The sequence below is a fragment of the Vombatus ursinus genome, unplaced genomic scaffold (genome assembly GCF_900497805.2).
Source record: "Vombatus ursinus unplaced genomic scaffold, bare-nosed wombat genome assembly UNPS02001287.1, whole genome shotgun sequence".
Lineage (NCBI taxonomy): Eukaryota > Metazoa > Chordata > Mammalia > Diprotodontia > Vombatidae > Vombatus > Vombatus ursinus.
In genome coordinates this window covers 532,714-552,736 of record NW_020941065.1, presented here as the reverse complement: position 1 = coordinate 552,736, position 20,023 = coordinate 532,714, and the positions used below count along the sequence as shown (strand labels likewise).

Below are 20,023 nucleotides of genomic sequence, written 5' to 3'. Positions count from 1 at the left end.
GAATGAAAGGACAAGAAACCATGCCATGTCAGAGTCAGTTGAAGGAACAGAGCATACTTTGCCTAGAAATTAGAAGATTTGGGAGCACAAGGGTGTCACATGTTCAAGGATTTGAAATGCTTTCATGTGGAAGGGCTCGTGAAGAGACACAGGTCACCTAAAAGAGTTGGGGATGGGAATAGGAGGCAGCTAGAATAAGAGAATCTTAGGAAGCTAAGGGGAACTAGGGTGGCAGAGAGAGGCACAGGATCCAGGGATAAGGAAGAGCTGATCCTGCTGTGCTATCAGACTTCTTCTGCACAACTAAGGTCATTTTGGGCAGCATAGGTCAAGAAGGGCACTGATGATATGGAGAACGTCCAGAGGAGGCCAACCTAGAAGGGGAAAGGCTTTGAGTCCATGCCATATGAGCATCAGCTGAAGGAAAGGGTCAGAGCTGGGACAGAAGGGTACATAACATGTTTCCCAGTATTTGAAGGTTATCACAGGGGGAAAAAAAAGCTATCAAGATCGTCATTTGTTTTGCTCAGTGTCAGAGAGAAAAACAAGAAACAAAAGTTGGAAGTCTGAACAAGTCAATTTGGGCTCAATATCTAGAAAAATTCCCTCCTAACTCTAGCCATTCACTACTGGATGCCGTGAGAGGCGGCGGACTCTCCTTCACGTGAGGACGTTTGAGAAGAGGCTGGATAACAATGTCAGACACATCATACGGGGACGTTTCTCACACATACAGGTTGTGTGAAGAGGCCACAGAGAGCCGAGCCAATGCTGAGATTTGGCAATTCTCTTTGTTGTGCTTGGTCCTAGAGGACAGAACTACAAGCAGTAGATGAAAGTCACAGAAAGACAAATTCCAGCTCAACATAAGAACGTGCTTCTTAAGCAGGAGAGCTGTCTAGTGGATCTCTCCTTGAGCTCTTTGAGAGGCAGTGACAGCCCCAACATTTGAGGTGTTCAAGTGGAGGTGGGGATGCTGTCAAGATGATTCTCGTTAATGAACAGCCTGGAATGAGGTCGACTCTGAGCTTCTGCAGCTTTTCCCAGGGTCACCCAACTGCTATGGGGCAGAGCGAGGAAGAAAGCTAAGCGTTTTTAACTCCGAGGGGGACGTACCTCTTTATACGAGCCCCACGGCATCAGTACAGGTTGTATTCTAGGCTGCCATAGCAGCCTCTACTAAGCAATTCAGAAAAGGAATTAATTCCCAAGAGAGATATCAAGTTACCTTCAAAGAATGAACTCTTGACTTTTGTGGATTCTGAAATGGTTGTCAAAGTAAACATTGGCAGAATGTTACCTTGGGATGGGAATAGTTTATCAAAGTTTTTAACACAGTTTGAACATTGGTATATTTTCATCAAATATTTACAAATGTTAATCTTAAGAGAAATGAAACCTATCACAAAACATGCATATTGAACAGTAATCGATCATGGCCACAAACATTCTAAAGTTAATTACCCAGCTCTGAGCTGAAACCTCGGCAGGTCTTCTCATCTAAAACTCTTCTGCTGCTGCACCAAGCCCACATTTTCATATACTCTAGCGCTATCTTCTCTCATTCTGAAAAAGATATTTACAAAAATGCGAACCAGGCAGAAGAAAGGTATCTTGTTAGAACGTCACCAACCAGAGTATCAATAACTTAGGCTATCTGAAAATATTATGCCACAACTTTCCAATCCTAAATTGCAAAGTCAGTATGAGGGAAAGAAGTTACTTGGAAGTATGCTGCCAAGGAGGCCTGCATTCTGCCCCCACTGCTCATCGATAAAGAAATCCATTTACCAAACCAGCTCTTCCTTGTGGTAAAGAGCCCAAAAGATGGTATTTGTAACTCCTAAGACCTTTCTCTTTATTAGGGTAGTTAGAAGGAATATATATAGACAGAGGTCACAGGTGTGAGTTGAATATGAAGGGATGATATTAAAAAAAATAAAATTAAGGGGTGAGAGAGGAATGTACTGGGAAGAAGAGAAAGGGAGAGGTAGAATAGGGTAAATTATCTCACATAAAAGAGGCAAGAAAAATCTTTTACAGTGGGGGGGAAGAGGGGGGAGGTAAGGGGGAGTAAGTGAACCTTACTCTCATCAGAATTGGCTCAAAGGGGGAATAACACACATACTCAATTGGGTATAGAAATCTATCTGACCCTACAGGAAAGTAGGAGGGAAGAGGACTGGGGGTGCCCCCCCCACAGTGATAGAAGGGAAGGCAGATTGGGGGAGTGGGAAGTAAGAAGCAAAACACTTTTGAGGAAGGACAGGGTGAAAGGAGAGAGAGAGAATAGAATAAATGGGAGGATGGAGGGGCAGAAATAGAATGGAGGGAAATACAGTTAGCAACAGTAAATGGGAAAAAAAATTTTGAAGCAAGTTTTTCTGACAAAGGCCTCATTTCTCAAACATATAGAGAACTGAGTCAAATTTATAAAAATAAGAGCCATTCCCCAATTGACAAATAATCAAAAGATATGAACAGTTTCCAGGTGAAGTAATCAAAGTTATCTATAGTCATAGAAAAAATGTTCTAGCTCACTACTGACTGAAGAAATGCAAATTAAAACAGTTCTGAGATACTACCTCATACCTATTAGATTGGCTAAGAGGACAGAAAAGGTAAATGACAAATGTTGGAGAGGATGAGGGAAAAATGAGACGCTAATGCACTGCTGGGGGAGTTGTGAACTGATTCAACCATTCTGCAGAACAATTTGGAGCTATGCCCAAAGGGCTATAGTGAACTAGCAATGCCACTACTGGGTCTGTGTCCCCAAATATTTATAGCAGCTCTTTTCTGGGGGCAAAGAATTGAAAATTGGGGAGATGCCCATCAGCTGGGGAATGGCTAAGCAAGTTGTGGTGTGTGATTATAATGGAATACTGTTGTACTATAAGAAATGATGAGCAAAATGCTCTCAGAAAAATCTAGAAAGACTTACATAAGCTGATGCAAAGTGAAATATATTGTGTACAAAGTAACAGCAATATTGTAAGATGACCAGCTATCAATGACTTGGCCATTCTCAGCAATACAACAGTCCAAGACAACTCCGAAGGACTTAGGATGAAAAATGCTATCCATCCCCAGAGAAAAAATAGTGTCTGAAGCATACTTTTTTTACTTTATTTTTCTTGAGTTTTTTTTTTTTGTCTGTGTTTTCTTTCTCAACATTATGGGTGTGTTATACATGACTACAAAAAAATGTCACTGGGAAAGAGCAAACAAAGTATGTAAAAAATACAATGAACGTTTAAAAAAAAAAGAGGCCAAAAAGGAGGAACAGGAAGAGAAGAAAGCAGCAGTCATCTGCTAGAGGAAACACATTTGGTACATGATGTATGACATAATGATTAAATTAGAAGCACACATCTGATTACTCACCTCACATGCAGTCTAAACCATTTGTATGGAAAAGTAATGACAGAATATACATATACAGACAGAATATACAGACTACAACAATATATAAAATTTAACAACAGCAACAAAATACAGAAAAAAATACAGAAATAAAAGATCAAAGGGGGAACAAAGGCAAACAAGATTTGTTGTTGTTTTTCTTGAAGTTAATACACACTCTTAAAAAACAAATCATAACTAATGGAGTTTGTGGTTTTATAGCAATTAATTTTGTTCTGTGAGTATTTCAATATTTGTTTTTGTTGAGTTGTCAAGTTTAAAATAAATAAATGAGTAAATAAATAGACAAATAAATAAATGGGCAAACAAATAAATAGACAGATAAACATACAAATGAATGACTAAACAAACAAACAAACAAATAAACACATGAGAAGCCAAAGGCAGAACGGATTTGAAAATGTGAACCAGTAGGAACGAGCCAACAGGAGGCTTGTGAAAATTAACCTAGAGAGGCAAATGTTCACCAAAGGGACCAGTAATGTAAGCTTCTTGTGGCTGTTCACAGAATTGATCTGATAAGTGTCTACAAATTACATTTTGTGAACAAGGTCCCAAAACTCATCTCTATCAACTAGTAGCAAATATGTAGCTCAACTCTACGGTGACAAGCTAAGGGCTCACTTATTTAACTGGTTTCCAAAAATCTTCTCCCCTCCCCCCAAAAAAAGTAAAGGGGAGGGATAGATAACCAGCAACCACTAGCTTTGGGAACAAAAAGATATATAAACCTAATTTGGTACTTTGCTAGGCTCAACAAACATGGCTTTGATATATTAATAACCTCTAGGGAAGGCAACAGCCAGCCAGCCAGCCAGCCATCAGTTAAATAAACCAGCTAAGGCTTTGAGAAGTATTAACAAGGCACAAGCTACGAATCTGCTAATTGCTAATGGACATTATTAGCTGGCTGATTAGCCACATCAATGGAAGTCTTGAGCTGCAAAAAGAGCCATTCTGCAGAAGGATTTTCAGAAAAAAAAAAAAACCCAATTCCCTCCCCACTACTTACTCTGGACAGGTTGGAGTCGGGGTGCAGGGTGGGAGAGGACTCTGATCTCCACTTGTCTGGTCCGCTAGGGAATATTTAATGTTTGTATATTCATGCCCTTTTCTCTTGCTTTTCTGAAAACCAAAGAGCAAAGATGAAACATTTTAAGTTTCAGGAAGGCCTGAAAAAAGAAGACATTTTAATGAAGGAGCCTAAAAGCTTGTTCTTTAGGTGGTCAAACAACTGGTGAACATTCAGGAAGCACTAAGACACTGTCAGAAGCCTGAATGGATAAGAATTTATCTTTCCAACTACAATATACAATCTGAACCTTTCCTAGGGTCAAAAGTGCCCTTTCAAGTCTATAGAATTTTAGAGCAAGACGAAATTATGTGTAATAACTTCAGCCCGGCTCAGACCAAACCTCTTGCCTAAGGAAGGGAAGCATTCCCATACTCACCATTTCATGGCTCTTCTGCAACACAGCTTTGTGAGCCCCAGGTATGCAATCAGAAGAGATTCCAGGAGAAGACTGAATGAACCCCAGCAGAAATGTCCCCACAGTCCCAGCAGCCCCAGCCTGAGCACTGCAGAAGGAAGGAACCCCTGGGAAATGGCTCACTGACAGAAGGAGAGGCAGCAGGGCCACACAGACACCTGATGGTGTCCCCTCCACACTGTTCCTTACTCAGTGAGGGGCCCTTTGGACCCCTCAATGCCACAAAGCTGGTTCTGAAAAATCTCCCAGTAAGCACGTCACCCCGACTCACACACAAGCTGAGCCACAAGGGTGGCAAAGCTCTAAACGAAATAAATTGCACCTCACTCACCTGAAAATGAAACACAGCTCTAAAACAGAGATCAGTTAAGAATCCCTCCCCATTTATGCCGATACCATTGAATCAGGACTTCCGACCTCATCAAATATCTATATCATCATGCAATGTATCTTTCAAGCTGGGGGCAGTCTCAAAGAAACATTCGCTATCTAGGATTTGTAGCATTTTTGCCCTAATTATAAAGTAACCCTTAGCCCAAATAGCACTGACCATCATTTAAATGAGAGGCAGCCACATGTTCATTTTACAGGCAGCAGGGATATAGGTGCCTAAGGGCACACTATGGACCAACATTAGTAAGGAGAGAATCCAATGGAAGCAATGGCCACAGGTTAAATCCCCTCATGGGTCAGGGTTGGGGTTGGACTTCAGTCCTCTCAATGGCCACAGTCCAGGCCTGACTAGTTCTAGCTATCTACCTTGCAAATATGTCAGTCATTGGTTATGAGGCACACTCAAGGGAGAGATTTTAATGGATTAATATCCAGCACAACCACTAGATGTATAAATGGCTGAAAGATTACACTCTGTGGGTGACGAATGGCACCATCTTTGTATACAAAGAGTGGCATACTTCAACATACGTTACCAACAAACCAACAAATTAAATTCCCTTGCTTATATTCGCTCAAGTCTATTTAGGAGTAACTTGCACACAAATAACCCAAGAACCTCAAAGTCCATCAATTTTAGCACTGAAACCTCAGCCTGCCTGATATGAACTCTTCTAGAAAAGGTAGACTATATAAAAACCTACCAAATGAACTCTTCTTATTAATTCTTTCCTCAAGACCAAGAGGAACCCTTTTTGCATTGCAGTAACTGTAAAAAGAGGGCAATTTTTCGAATTAAGAGGAATACAAGTGGTTTAGGAATGACCACAGTGACTCAAAGAATCCAGAGCTCTGACTGCATAGCTTCCTGGGACTTTTGTAGCAACTTGAGGACAACCACGGGTGGAGCTGATTGATGGGGAGCTGGCTTGGCTCCTTGGGGACTCTGACAGCTAAATGGAGCCCTTCTGTCTCACTGGCTGCCTGAAGCACTGAGAAAAATTCCGGATGAAATTTTAAATTTTTCCATAAGAGCTTCAGGGAGGAATGTGCTTTGGGAGACTAAAAAGCAACCTGAAACTGATTCTTCCCTCCACCAGATTTCACTGACAGCAAGATTTCCAAGACTTTTAAAAATCTATATGAATCCAATTGCCTCACCAACTGTTTTGTAGCCAAGACTTTCAGCTGGTTAGGAAAAGGGACAATTGCAAGGCTCTGAAATCATCTGGTAATATAGATGCAGAGACAGAGAGTTCTTGCTCGCTCTCTCTCTCTCTCATTCTCTCTCTCCCCACTGCTCCATATATACAAATATGTAATATATCTCTGTATGTGTGTGTACACACATACACACACTCACACACACACAGCTACATAGAGAGATAGATAGATGTGTTTCTATGTGAAGTAACTCCAGGTTCTTTAATCTTTAACTCTTCAAAAGAAAATCACAGTCCAGGTTTTCTCTTGCTTGTTCTCACTCCCTGCCCCCAAGAAGCCACCAACCTGAGTCTCCGCACAGTCAGAAAAAAGAAAATGAAAACCTCATGTCCACATTAAAAAATGACTGAAAAAGTTGTCCAAAACGCTACATGTCCAAATGTCAAGAAACAAAGACAAATGATAACTAAGTTATAAGGTAGCTACAGCAGAGGCCTTGCATTCAGTTCAATTCAACAGAGGATGAAATAAAATAGCCCCTGATTTCAAGAAGTTTACGCTTTAAAATATATATATATATATATATATATATACATATATATATAACTAAATTAAATTGATTTTTTTCTTCTGAGTAGGAAAAAAAAAAAAACATCATCCACTCCAACCTAGCACTTCAAACAGTTAGGAATTTGAAAACCAATTAAAACAGAACTGAGGTTCTAGGAAAGAAGAGTCCCCAGATTCATCAAAACAAGAATTTGTACCACTTTTCAGAAGCCCTGCCCTCCCAACAACATAAGCACCTCAACTCTCCCAACTTGTGCTGATCTATCCACACAATTTAAAATACAGGCTTAAGGAACCAAGAGCTTAAAAAACATAAACGTTAAAAAGTCCCCAAGTTGGCCTTTGTTGACATGTTAACCACACAGTATTTCATAGGTGCCACATAAGATCCTGGCAAGCAAACAGAGTGAAGACCAAGATCTATTCCCAACAAACAGGCCTTGTGTTCTGGCTAACTGAGCCCAGGCAATGCGGCAGCTACTCCGTTGAACTAGAAATCGTCACATGCAGGGCCCATTACTACTCTAAGGAAAGCTTCAGGCCATGGCCTAGATCTTTGGAAGGCAATCACAGCAATACCAATGAACCACTTTGATGTTTAGACAAGATTTCAGCAGCAGCAAGAGCTATGCCACTAGGAAAAAAAAACATTCTACTTCCTTGCCTTATCTCAGCACACTCCTAATTAGCTCAGCTTTGTGTCCAATATGAACAGTTTTTGGACGCAGAGACTCCAATTTCACATTCTTCTTCATTACCCAGATCTTACTGAAAACGGAAACTTCACCGCTTCCAGCTACCCGACAGCACTAAAAACTGGCCACCCCAAAGCCTGGGCATCATCAAAGTGACCAAATTCAGACTAAGAAACGGAAATCGAAGAATAAGCTTTGGGGTTACGGTAAGGGTCCAAAAGCTTAGGGGCTCTGAATTCTAAGCTTAGCTCGTCCATCAGCTCACTGCACAATCCGAGGAAAACTAGAGCCAGTCATTTCCTTGTCATTCTTCCTTCTAGGAGGTCAAATGGCAAGTACATTAAAGCTCCTAATGTGTGTGAGGGTCACTCTCGTGTTCCATGAGTCTTTCACCCCTGCTCCATCAGAGGACCCTCCTATTGGGCACTGGCTCCTTACTCAACAGGAGGTGAATGTAGATGGCCACTGACACACTTGGGGCATGAAGAAGGGCCTGCAAAGGACAGAAGGTACCCCAGGCTGGAGCTGTCCTCTACTTAAATCATTTCAGATCCAATGAGAAAATGTAGCATGAAGGCTACTTGCAAACTTATGCAACCACTGTACCTGCTCCTCCTCAATTCTGCGCTGTAGCGTCTCAATATAATGCTGCACGGCCATGTAGATAAATCTGTACTGGGCTTCTGTCTGGACCATCCCTGACCTCTGGGATCTCACCATCTGAATGGTCTTGGGAACATCAATGTCACAATCCACACCTAGAAGAAAACAAACAGCAGTGCTGACCCTGTGTTGTCTCACAGACCATACAAGGCCTCTGCGCACACACAACTGTCACTCAGCTTTGATCGATGAGCAGGAAAGGCTTTCCACTGATAGCACTGGTCCCCAAGGATTCACACAGCCAAGAATCATTCATTTCCACATCCCACAAAACAGTATGTGGGCAGCCATTAAAGGACTCAGCCCGAAGGGACATAGCTCTTCAGTTCAATTTCCAGTTGCCAACTTTGCCCACTACATCTGGTGCTCCTACACCAGCTAGAACTGCTCTGGAAAGATACAAGTTTGGTGGTCCCATTTAAATCCATTTCTCCTACAGATGGGGTCACTTGTTCTCTCCCCCCAATAAATATGAAAACATAAATATGAGCCTGCAGCCGACTTACCTTTCTCTCTGATAATGTCAATAAGGATGTCAATCACAATGAAAGTTCCTGTCCTGCCGATCCCAGCACTGTGGGTGAAGAAAACAAAAAACTGTTCATTTTTCTTCCAGTCACAGCAAAGCCCTTCAAGGGATGGATCTGATTTCCTGTGTGTGTGTGTGTGTGTGTGTGTGTGTGTGTGTGTGTGTGTGTGTGTGTGTTGTGTGCACACACACACACACACATTGTGCTGGGGAGGTGTTCAAGATAACAATACTGATAATAGACCAAATGTCGGAGGAGGGGGTTTATTTTTAACAAGGCATATTTTAATTAAGTTGTACAAATAACTAAAGTTAAGTGGCCTCCCACACATCTACTTGCCCACTTTGCAAATGTAATATACAAAAATAAAGTCTCCTCCTGACACACACAGCTTCCCCCAAATGTGGGGCATGATACATTTGTGGGCACCAGTGTGAAGGCATGAGGCATGAGATCACAGCTCCCACCAAAGCCCTGAATGGGAAGTGATCTGTGTCTATTTAAAGCAATCAACAGTAAGTAGCTTGAGGGGGAAAAAATCTCTTCTCTCCATGTTAAAAGAGAGCAGAACCACAACCAAATCAGAGTCTAAAATCCTACACACACACAAAAAGAAAATCGAACAAGATCATAAACTCCTTCAAGCCGGGGATTGTGTCTTATCCTTCTTTTATCATTGCAATACCACACCCAACCGCAGCTTTGGCCCTCTGCTTACAACACCCATTTAAGAAATATTTGCTGACTGACACTACAGTCTTGAGGACTCAGTAAGGAACATGTTCACAGGTGACAAATGTCCTTTTCTTATACTGTTTATCCAGATTTCCTACAAATACTCATGTTTTCCTCTAAGAGTTAGGAGGTGGGAAATGGGGGAGCAGGCAGCATGCATCCCCCTGCTTTGGGAAACTAAGACTCTCTCTACCCAGAACCACACCAAAGCTCAGCCATGATCTGGATGATTACCTGCAATGCACCACCACAGGGCCTGCATCAGGAATGCTCTCCTGCTTGTGATGGACCTCTTCTAAAAAGTCCAGAACACCCCCAGGATCAGTGGGCACGCCGTGATCGGGCCAGGTTCTAAAATGATACTGCCATACTGTTCTCTCCGTGTTCCCCTGAAGTAGAGCCAAGAAGCAGCAGGAAAGAATTAAATACTCCAAGGGGGAGAACTTCCCTAAATCAGGAATAATCAGAGATACTAAATGATCCAAAGAAACCAGCATTTAAAAACAACCAAATTCCACACAAAGAGCTGAAGTTACCATCTCTGGAACCTTTTAAGACTTTTTTTTTCTGTAGCTGGACTTGGGCCCAGTCCTTTTAAAGTCAACTTCATACAACAGTCATAATTTTTATGGGTAAGCTTTGCTTACTTGGGTAATTCATCTTTTAGAATAAGGTAGCCCCCCCTCCCCCAACCCAGGAAGTCTCTAAGTAGAAGCCATATGGGCTCCTGACATGGACACTGGACTAAGGAAGAGGAGGTGTGGAAGCTTTTTGCCTGCATTTCCTCATTTGATCAGCTCTGAGCCAGGAATCTAAACATACCTATGGAAATAACCGATGGAAAACGTTCTGTCAGTCTTAAAGCACTATATAAATGTAAGTGCTGAATAAACTACAGACTCTTGGTTCTAGCATTCAAAGCCTGGCACAGCTGTCTCCAAATTCCCTGCTCACCCTTACCTCATATCAGCCATTAACATGTCCTAAGTTACAGCCAAACTGGACCTGAACTAAGGTGTCTTCAACCTCTCCATAAGGAGGAGTGGTCTCCCCTCCAACTCTCTCTGTTGATCTCTTTCTCTTCTTTCAAGGCCTAAAACATCCACCACTTCCTCCACGAAGTCCACACTACAAATTTTCTCTCTCCTCATATTTCTTATTCAGTTCACAAGCATTTATTAAACATCTATTATGTGTGAGGAACCGCGCTAGGCATAGGAGATAGAAAGACAAGACTGAACCGGTCCTGGCCCTCAAGAAGCTTGTTTTCTCCTGGGTGGATACAACACATGTGCCCAGCATAAGGAAATCAAGGGGAAGGGGAAGCAGAAGCCACTAGTAAACAGCACTTTATCTAGACCTCTCTGTCCTCATCTTACTCTTCATCATGTCCCAAGGCACAAATTTAAACTGGAAGGGACCTGAGAGGTCATCGAGTCCAGCCCCACATAAGGAACTGAGGTATGACGATTTGTGCATTTGTCCTTCCTCCCATCAGACTAACAGTTCCTTGACATATGCGATCCTCATCTTTGAATCCCTGGTCTCCAGCACTTTGCCTTGAATATACTGTAGGTAAAAAAGAAGTATCTGCGATTTCTGTCAAGGTGGAAAAAACCCAATCTGGACATTCCGTCCACCAGTGAAAAATTATAACCTATATCTGACCGAGAGCAAAGCTGGTAAGCGTCTTCCCCAGAGTCACACAGCTAGGTGTCTGAGTAGGACACAGCCGCAGGTCTTTCTGATCTCCAGGCCAGCATGCTACCAGTGACGTCCCACTGCCTCAGCCTTACACGCAGCAGGTATTCAACAAATGTTGGTTGAGTTGAATCGAGTGTGGTCTATTTTAGGCCACTCAATAGTTGTCATAAAAAGACCTTGGAGATGATTTTGTCTAAACTCCTCATTTTACAGACTAAAAAGTTTAGGCTAAATGACTCTTGGCAAGGTCACTGGTTACAAATAACAAAGCAGAGATGTGAATCCAGTTCCTCAGCCTCTGAGTCCAATTCAAATGACTGAGGTAAGTCAGACCTTTGATCTCCTCCCTCCACCTTCATGAGGCAATAATAGGACAGATACCACAAACCACAATGGGGGCCTCTGAACTTCAGTCTCCTCATTGCCTGAGTAACTTCACCTTCAATAGAAATGCAATGTGATAACATAAATGAAAGCACCTAGAAAAACTCAGAAGTGCTGTACACCAGGTGAGATAACAACGTTGCTAATGCTGAGGGAGGAAAAACTACATCTGTCTATGGTAAAAACAAGGCTTTTGTCCCATCTGCAGCTGAGAGACATAAGATAACATCAAGACTGGCAGAGACTGGCTGCTAGCAAAAAACTGAACCTGCATTCTCTAGCTAGCCCACACTGAATTTCCCTCTCATTTCTACCCCAAAACAAAGCAAACAGCCTCCCCAAATGCCTTTGCTTCTTCAGTAAGCTAAATCATCATATCCAAAGCGCTCCATGGAAGTCTGGTTGTACAGGTCATATAAGGTTTAAACGTAAACCAAAATCATTCAATTTGGATCTGATCCTCCAACAGAAGGACAGTGTGTCAGGAAACCCTTCACTTTATTTTTTTAATTAGTTTATTTATTTTTAGTTTTCAACATTCACTTCCATAAGATTTTGAGTTTTAAATTTTCTCCCCCTCTCTTTCCTCCCCCCCATCCCCAAGACAGCATGCAATTTGATATAGGCTCTACTTACACATTCATATTAAACATATTTTCACATTAGTCATGATGTAAAGAATTAAAACAGGAGGAAGCACGAGAAAGAAGAAACAAAACAAAACAACAAAAGAAAAGGAGAGCAAACAGCAGCTTCCATCTGCATTCAGACTCCAAGGTTCTTTCTCTGGATGTGGATAGCATTTTCCATTGTGAGTCTTTTGGAGCAGTCTTAGATCCTTGCATTGCTGAGAAGGGCTAAGTCTATCAAAGACAGTCATCGCACAACGTGGCTGTTACTGTGTACAATGTTCTTCTGGTTCTGCCTATTTCACTCATCATCAGTTCACATAAGTCTTTCCAGAAACCCTTCACTTTACTCCACGTGGCTCACCCACAAATTCCCCCATCAACAGCCACCAAAGACCCTAAAGTATATCCATGTACTTACTTGTCCAACCTTAGAGAGCTTAAGCTCTCTTAGCGTATAGTCATGGGCAGCGCTTTCTTTGACGTTTCTAACACGCATAGCCCCATACTCCTTTAGGGCATATTCATCGGGCCAGTATTTGACACATTTACTCTGGAAAGAATCAAAAATTAATTAGTCCCTATGAATTGTTAAGTAAAAATCTAAATATTCAGAAAACATATCTTGAAGTCTCACTTAATGGTTATCTAGCTGAAGCTACTAAGACAAATCAAGACCCAACTTTGGCATCTTAACACCATTAAAAAAGAAAAAAAACTTTTCAAAGGGAAGCAAATTCCTCTTTATCTGCTAGAAACAAGCTGCTGAGAGAGTAAATGAGGAGGGAAAGGAGGGCACACTGAACAAGTCACATTCATGAAAAGAAGCAGTAGATTAGAATTGGATGTGACAAGATCTGAACGCCAAGATCAAGAATTTTAATTTATTCAGCAGGCAAAAAGGAGCCATCAAAGGTTTTGGGAACAGTGGACTGATGATCAGAGTAATGTATTAGGAAAATTACTCTGTCAGAGATGTGAAGGATGGGTTGGAGAAGGGATAGAGTGGAAACAGGGAAGCCAATTAGAAGTATAGTCTAGGTAAAAAAAGAAGTGTGAATCTGAACTAGGGTGGCTGTGGTCATCTAGAAAGAAGATGGATAAGAGAAATGTTTCAGACAAAGACCTCTGATAAAGGTCTCATTTCCAAGATACATAAGGAACTAATTCAAATTTATAAAAAAGTAAAAAAAATAAGAGCCATTCCCCAACTGATGAGTGGTCAAAGGATATAAATAGGAAGTTCTCAAAGACGACATCCAAGCTATCAAGTCATATAAAAAATGCTCCAAATAACTAATAATTTTAACAATGTGAATTAAAGCAACTCTGAAGTTCTACCTCACACACACATCAGACTTACAAAGGTGGAAAAAAAAAAGGAAAATGATCATTGCTGGAGAAGCTGTAGGAAGACAGGCACACTAATATACTGTTGGTAGAGCTATATGTAGGTCTAGCCATTTAGGAAAGCAATTTGGAACTATGCCTCAAAAGTCAATAAACTGTACAAGCAATCCTCAACATTTCCACATTTAATTTTCATAACTTCAAGCATTCCCATGATTTTATTAGTAATCTCATTTTCACACTTGCATTGGCAACCATGCATGTCAGTGGCTATGTGCAGTAGAGGTAAAAAGAGAGGCACCATACAGGCAAGCTTATATCCACAAAAAGGAGGAAAGTATTCATGAAAGTATTCATAAAAGTGTTCATGAATCTGCTCCAGAAAATGCTGAAGTTACCTCTCAAGGGCCCAATGAGGGAATTGAAAAAATGGCTAAGTTTGTGGGTAAAAGAGACGGTGATCATCACCACCCTCATCTTTCTCCCCACCCCACCCCTGCCCTCTGGACACAATGGAGCAAGTTGTCTGGCCTCCACGCTGCCCATACCGCTGGGCTCCTGCGTCAAAACCAGCTCAGTGCCGAGTGGCTGCCCTCACCATGGCCCAAGGCAGTTCTGAGCTCAGACTGGGTCACTCACCCCAAGGCATGTCCTTTTTATAGTGAACAGTTGAACCACAGAGCCAAATGGGAGATTAGAGATGGCAGGTTGCCCTTTTCCCTTTTTTACCTCAGGGTTCTTCTTCCAACATCGCAGCCCTTGCCCATCCCTGTCCACTGCCTCTCCTCTCCCATACATTTTATGACAAAAATATTTATAGCAACTCTTTTTGTAGAAGCAAAGAACTGGAAACAAAGAGGGTGCTCATTAATCTGAGAATGACTGAACAAATTACCACATATTAATGTAATGGAAGGGAAAAGGCATTTATTAAGCACTTACCATGTGCCAGGCACCTTGCTAAGTGCTTTACAAACATTATCTTATTTGATCCTGATGATAACCCTGGGAGGTAGGTGACATTATTATCCTCATTTTTTTTTTTTTAACAACTCAGGAACCTGAGGCAACGGTTAAGCAACTTCCTCAGGGTCACACAAATATTAAGTGTCTGAGGCTAGATTTGAACTCAGGCCTTCCTGATTCCAGGTCCAGTGCTCTGTCCACTGAGTCACCTAGTTGTCTCTAAGGTAATATTGTACCTTAAGAATGATGGCGACAGTTTCAGAGACATCTGGGAAGACCCATATGAACCCATACAAAGGGAAGTAAGTGGAACCAAGAGAACAATGTATACAATAACAGCAATACTGTAAAGACAAACAAGTTTAAAAGACTTAAAAACTCAGATCAGTGCCATGAGCAGCCATCATCCTGGAGGTCTGATGACTAACTGCTGCCCACCTCCTGACACTGACATAACGGATCCAAGATGAAGAATAAGACATACATTCCTGGACATGGCTAATGCAGAAATTTATTTTGCTTAATTATGAATATTTGTTACAAGAGTTTTTTCTTTTTTCTTCTAAAAAAGGAGAGGGAGGGAAGGAAAGTGGGAAGGAGAGAAAATAAGCACTTGTTAATTATAAAATAAAATGAAAACAACATAGAACTGACAAAACTTGACAACTAAGTAACTACGGAAAAGAGTACATCAAGAGTGACTTGCTTATGAGTTCAAGGAACTGGGAATAAGGGTGTTGCCATCACTAGAGTAAAGACCTAATCAAGGAAGGCGAGGTTTGGGGAACACCAGCTTTAAGGGGTAGCTGTCCAGCAGGCAATTGTAAATAAAAGCCTAAAGCTCCTAGAGGAGAGACAGGCTAGGGAGTCATCAGCATGCATAATAACTGAGGCCTCAGGATTGGACGAGATGACTGTGTGTGTGTGTGTGTGCGCGCGCGCGCGCGCGCACGTGTGTGAAAAGAGAAGGGCAGTGACAGAATCTTGTAGGATCATCGACAATTGAAGGACTGGGAAAAGGATGAGGGGAGAGAGAGAGAGGAGAGGGACAAAAAAACTAACAGAAATAATAAGGAAAAATTGAATTGGGCTGAGGGAATGGAGGAAGTCGCTTTTTAGCATAGTTTTCCTAAACTGAATACCTCCTCCGAGCAGAGAGACAAAAGGATAATAATAATAATAGTAATAATAATTACCCAGCATTCAAACAGGAGTGCAATGCTCATTTATGTTTTCAATATACCAAGAAAACAAAATGGGATTTACTAACCAGGGTAAGAGAATCGCCCAGCAACAGCTCAGCTTCTTTTCAAACATAACCTGCTTATCACTTTGTTGGGAAAGGGAATATAAAATGTGGAAGTAGATGGGCTTTTCAAATTGTCTACTACATTTTCATATCAGCGTAGAATTTTGCTCCAGATGCTTCCGGTGCCTTGCCTAACCCTAGTGTGAATAACTCCTACACTCTATATTTCAAAAAACTAAAACAGGAAGGAACTGTTCCACATCCAGACCTTCCAGTAAATTTAGGGATACAGCAGTTACTACATATGCCACCACCAAGGAGACCCTTCCCTCAGCCACATCTGGGAGTCTGAGGTGGCCAACTTCCCCACAGATGCCGGCTTCAATAACAGGCAGATTGAAAAAGATGGCACCAAAAAAGTGTTTCTTGCAGGCAACAAGGAGAGCTTCTATGCTAAATAAGGGATGTGCTCCTGATCGTTGGCAATTCATGCTAGAAATGGGCTCCCTTCTTGTACTATTTCTTTTTCCTGTGGCATCCCCACCCTGAGCCCCAATACACTTCCTATAACTCTCAAAGCCCAAACTACAGGAGGAGAAATCTGTCTTCTGCATTTATGAGCCACAGTAATTTCCAGTTAAACAACTGTCACTGAGAGAACAACAGCTAGTATAAACACCTAAAGAGCTCCATGATTCATGTATTTTTTAATTAGCGCAGGGAGGCAGAAGATGGGCCGAGGGGCTGATGGAAGCCCTGGGAATTGGTGACTTGATATGCTCTGTTTCTTATGGCTTTTCAGTTCAAACCTCTGCCTTGCCCTTGAGCACAGTTCTGATCTCAGTGTATTTTTGAAAGACTCAATACGGTTTTGATATTCCCCAAGTAAACCATTCTCCCACTCCTGGTTATATCCAGTGCAGTCACTGGCCAATTAATTCCGGCAGCAGCTTCCGGTCACTCCTGAGAGCAGAGAGCTTTACAGAAGGAGAGAAGACAAAATCATGACCCTGGAGAGCAGGCTTTGGCAGATTCCCAGATACCAATGGGACCCTTGGCAAATTAATGCTGAAATTCAGGGTTATGTTTGTTTGCATGCTTTTAAATGAAGACACAGAAAGGTTCTATTTTCTTTCATAGAAGCACAAAGTTATTTCAAAATAAAACACACACAGCCCATGCACTAGGCCAACAAGTGGGGTGGGGAGGATATGGAAAAGAGCTTCCAAAGTGTACAGGTAGCTTAATCCTAAGGCTAAAGAGAAAGAAGGGGAGAGGGAGTATGGCTGGGAGCACACTGGCACTGGGTGGGGAAGAGTCCCTTGAAATCCAGCTAAGGCAATACGATCTAGCTCAGCCATCTAATCTTCTCGGGACAGAGCCCCAGGTGACCATTCCGACTACTCTGAAGCCATCATCGCTATTTTCCCTTCACAGCAGCATGTGCCTCAACAAAAGGCAGGAACCTGCACTGGCGCTCAGGTCTGAGCCTCGATGAAGGGCAGAACCCAAGGGAGGGAGCCCCAGGCCTCAGGCTCACCCTTTCAGACCCAGGAATCTCAGAAGAGAGCATGCTCTCTGACTTATGAAAGCACTTCAAGGTTGGCAGTAATCAAATCTGTGTTCCACGTAATAAATCCAAGGATAATTAAAGACACGCAGTTCCCTTTGGGAGAAAGATGTTAAATTTTCATTGTACATAAGCCTCATCACAAAGGTCTTTAATGCCAGGCTGTAAGTAGCAAACTTATGTAATGGACTTTACAAGAAAAAAAAAAAGAAAAGTAACCTTTTAGCTCTCTACTCTCCTAATATAAAAATGATCTGAAGAATGCCAACAGCGATCTGTGGGCTCCACTACCCCTGCTACAAAAGCGCAAGCACAATGCGGCTTTTTATCCAGAGGCCAAATATCCTCTATCCCAGCAGTGGTTTAATACGTTTTGTATAGACATGACTGCTACAAAACTGCAAATTCAGATGTAAACCAGTGAATTGTTTTTGAAAATGGAAAAAAAAAATTAACTCAAACATAGTAATGAAAACACAGAAACTTCGCTGAATGAAAAGCTTCCAGTTGGTTGTTTGTATGATCAGTGATTACTAAATGGAACTGGAGCTGCCTGACAGAATCAGGTAATCCTCCAAAAATGCCATCTCTCTCATCAAGAGATAGGTTCCATACAAGTTAAGGTTTGTTATAGAAGATGACTCACTCCCATCATGGTCAATTTAAACCTTCCAATAGTCTCAAAACATTGCATCATAAAAACAAACAAAAAAACTGATGCATTGCAAAAACTAACGGAGTAGGAAGCCACGGGCCTGTGCCCAAGTCCCAGCTGCGTCACCAAGGGCTAACTGGGTGGCCCTGGACAGTCTCCTGACACCACAGAGGTTGCTCCCCCTCGGCCTCCAAGGTCCCAGCTCTCCCATAATCCAGCAGTCCATCTCATACTCTACCTTGCCTCTCTCCACTTCTTTTGTCGTCATGACAATAACTCGTGAATTCTCCTGGAACACCATTCTCCAGAAGTCATTCACTGTGTTCTGCAGACAGCCTTGGGTTGCAATATAACTCTTTTTGGGCTTTGAATTGTTGCACTTGGTCTCAAATTCAGGCTAGAAATCAAAAGAAATGTGCCTTAAACAATGAAGGGAATTCTACCCAAAAGTCATTTTTCTAGATGAAAGAAGGAAAAAATATCAACATTGGCAGCCCATAGCCAGGACTGTACAGTACAAATGCAGAGCTTACCATGATAATATTTGCGTTAATGTAATCCGAAACCGGTTCATTTGGATCCCCATCATGCAGGACAACCCTGGTATGATCAACTAGAGAGAGATGCCACAAAGTCATTAACACCATTTTGACAAAATTCAGTAACTTACACAAAGATTTCCTGGTTTGTCTAGCAGTTATTCCAAAATCCAGCAACATTATCTTTCCTCTAGATAAAAAATTATGCCAAAATGTCCCAATAAGGACAGTGAAAGTGCACCCATCAAACTGCCATAGGTGCTTTGTTTAAAAAAAAAATCAGGAGCAGTAAATAAAACAGTACCAACTTAGTAGAGAGAAAGTCTGAGAGACTTGAGTTGGGTTTTGTAAATCTCAACAAAAAAAATTTGTTTTAAACCTGATTCTTAGTAAAAATCCAAACTACTAAAGCTTGCCAGGTTTTGCTATAGCACTCTTGTAGTCTAGCTGCCCTTGTCAACAGCAGGAGTTGCCAAACTGAACTAGACTGGTCCTTGGACTAAGAGGCACATGGTCCATTGCTGGGCCTTTCCATCTTGGAAGGACCAGCCAGCACTTGCGCTCCACTGGCATGGCCCTCAAGAACATGTCACTTCTATGCCACGAGGAGGTCCCAGAAGACAGCAGTCAACACGTACAACATCTATCTCTAAACCCCCCCAAGGCATCCTTAACAGAGCTGGTACCAGCCTGGGCAGGCCCTTCTCTGGATTTCAGAAGCACTCTTTCTTCCTCCCAAGAGACAATCCTGTCCCTACCAGAATCTGTTGTTTTAAAGGGGAAGCTACCCCTGGGAACATTCCCAATATCCTCTTCTAAGCAGAGTTCGAAAATTAAAATCTCTTATCTATCATCAACATAAAATACTCAAGATGATCTAACATTTTGATCTCAAACTTCAGCTTTGCTCTTATAGGGTCTGAACTAAACAATTGATGAGACCCCTCCAACTCTAAGATTCTCCAGTTCTCAGATCAATGATACTGTTAGTGACACGGGACAACAAACAAATGTCTGGTCTCCCACTAAAACTGGTTGTTACAGATGCTGCCTACAATAAAAGAGATTGAGGATTCTAGGTTGGTGAAATGGGCACAAAGCCATTGTCTCTCCAGCATTATCGGGGAAAGTAAAATTGTTGGAAGTGACGACGAAGGGAAATGCAGCCTATTGATACTTACATGGCAAGATGTTCTTATATCTGTTTTTGTTTTTATTCTCTGGCCGCTGACCCTCTTTACGGCTGTATAGGAGCTTGCATTCCTGCTGTTGTAGAGTCTGGATAAAAATGAGAGTAACTGGTGTTAGGAA

At 41.9% G+C, this 20,023-nt stretch overlaps 1 protein-coding gene across 3 annotated transcripts in view; it reads right to left on the bottom strand.

Annotated features, from left to right (window-relative positions):
• The window catches only part of PTPN11 (protein tyrosine phosphatase, non-receptor type 11), a 71,061-nt gene that overhangs the window by 6,205 nt on the left and 44,833 nt on the right, over window positions 1-20,023 (bottom strand). For 2 of the 3 annotated variants that reach the window (XM_027862572.1, XM_027862582.1), the window contains exons 7-15: window positions 19,894-19,990; window positions 18,707-18,786; window positions 18,412-18,570; window positions 12,805-12,936; window positions 9,901-10,067; window positions 8,908-8,975; window positions 8,345-8,496; window positions 4,439-4,551; window positions 1,465-1,566 (exon numbers count right to left, since the gene is read on the bottom strand). In XM_027862572.1, the coding sequence (XP_027718373.1) occupies window positions 1,497-1,566; window positions 4,439-4,551; window positions 8,345-8,496; window positions 8,908-8,975; window positions 9,901-10,067; window positions 12,805-12,936; window positions 18,412-18,570; window positions 18,707-18,786; window positions 19,894-19,990 (1,038 nt within the window). In that variant the 3' untranslated portion in view covers window positions 1,465-1,496. The remainder of the gene's footprint in view (window positions 1-1,464; window positions 1,567-4,438; window positions 4,552-8,344; window positions 8,497-8,907; window positions 8,976-9,900; window positions 10,068-12,804; window positions 12,937-18,411; window positions 18,571-18,706; window positions 18,787-19,893; window positions 19,991-20,023) is intronic. The other variant, XM_027862592.1, reaches the window with a different exon arrangement.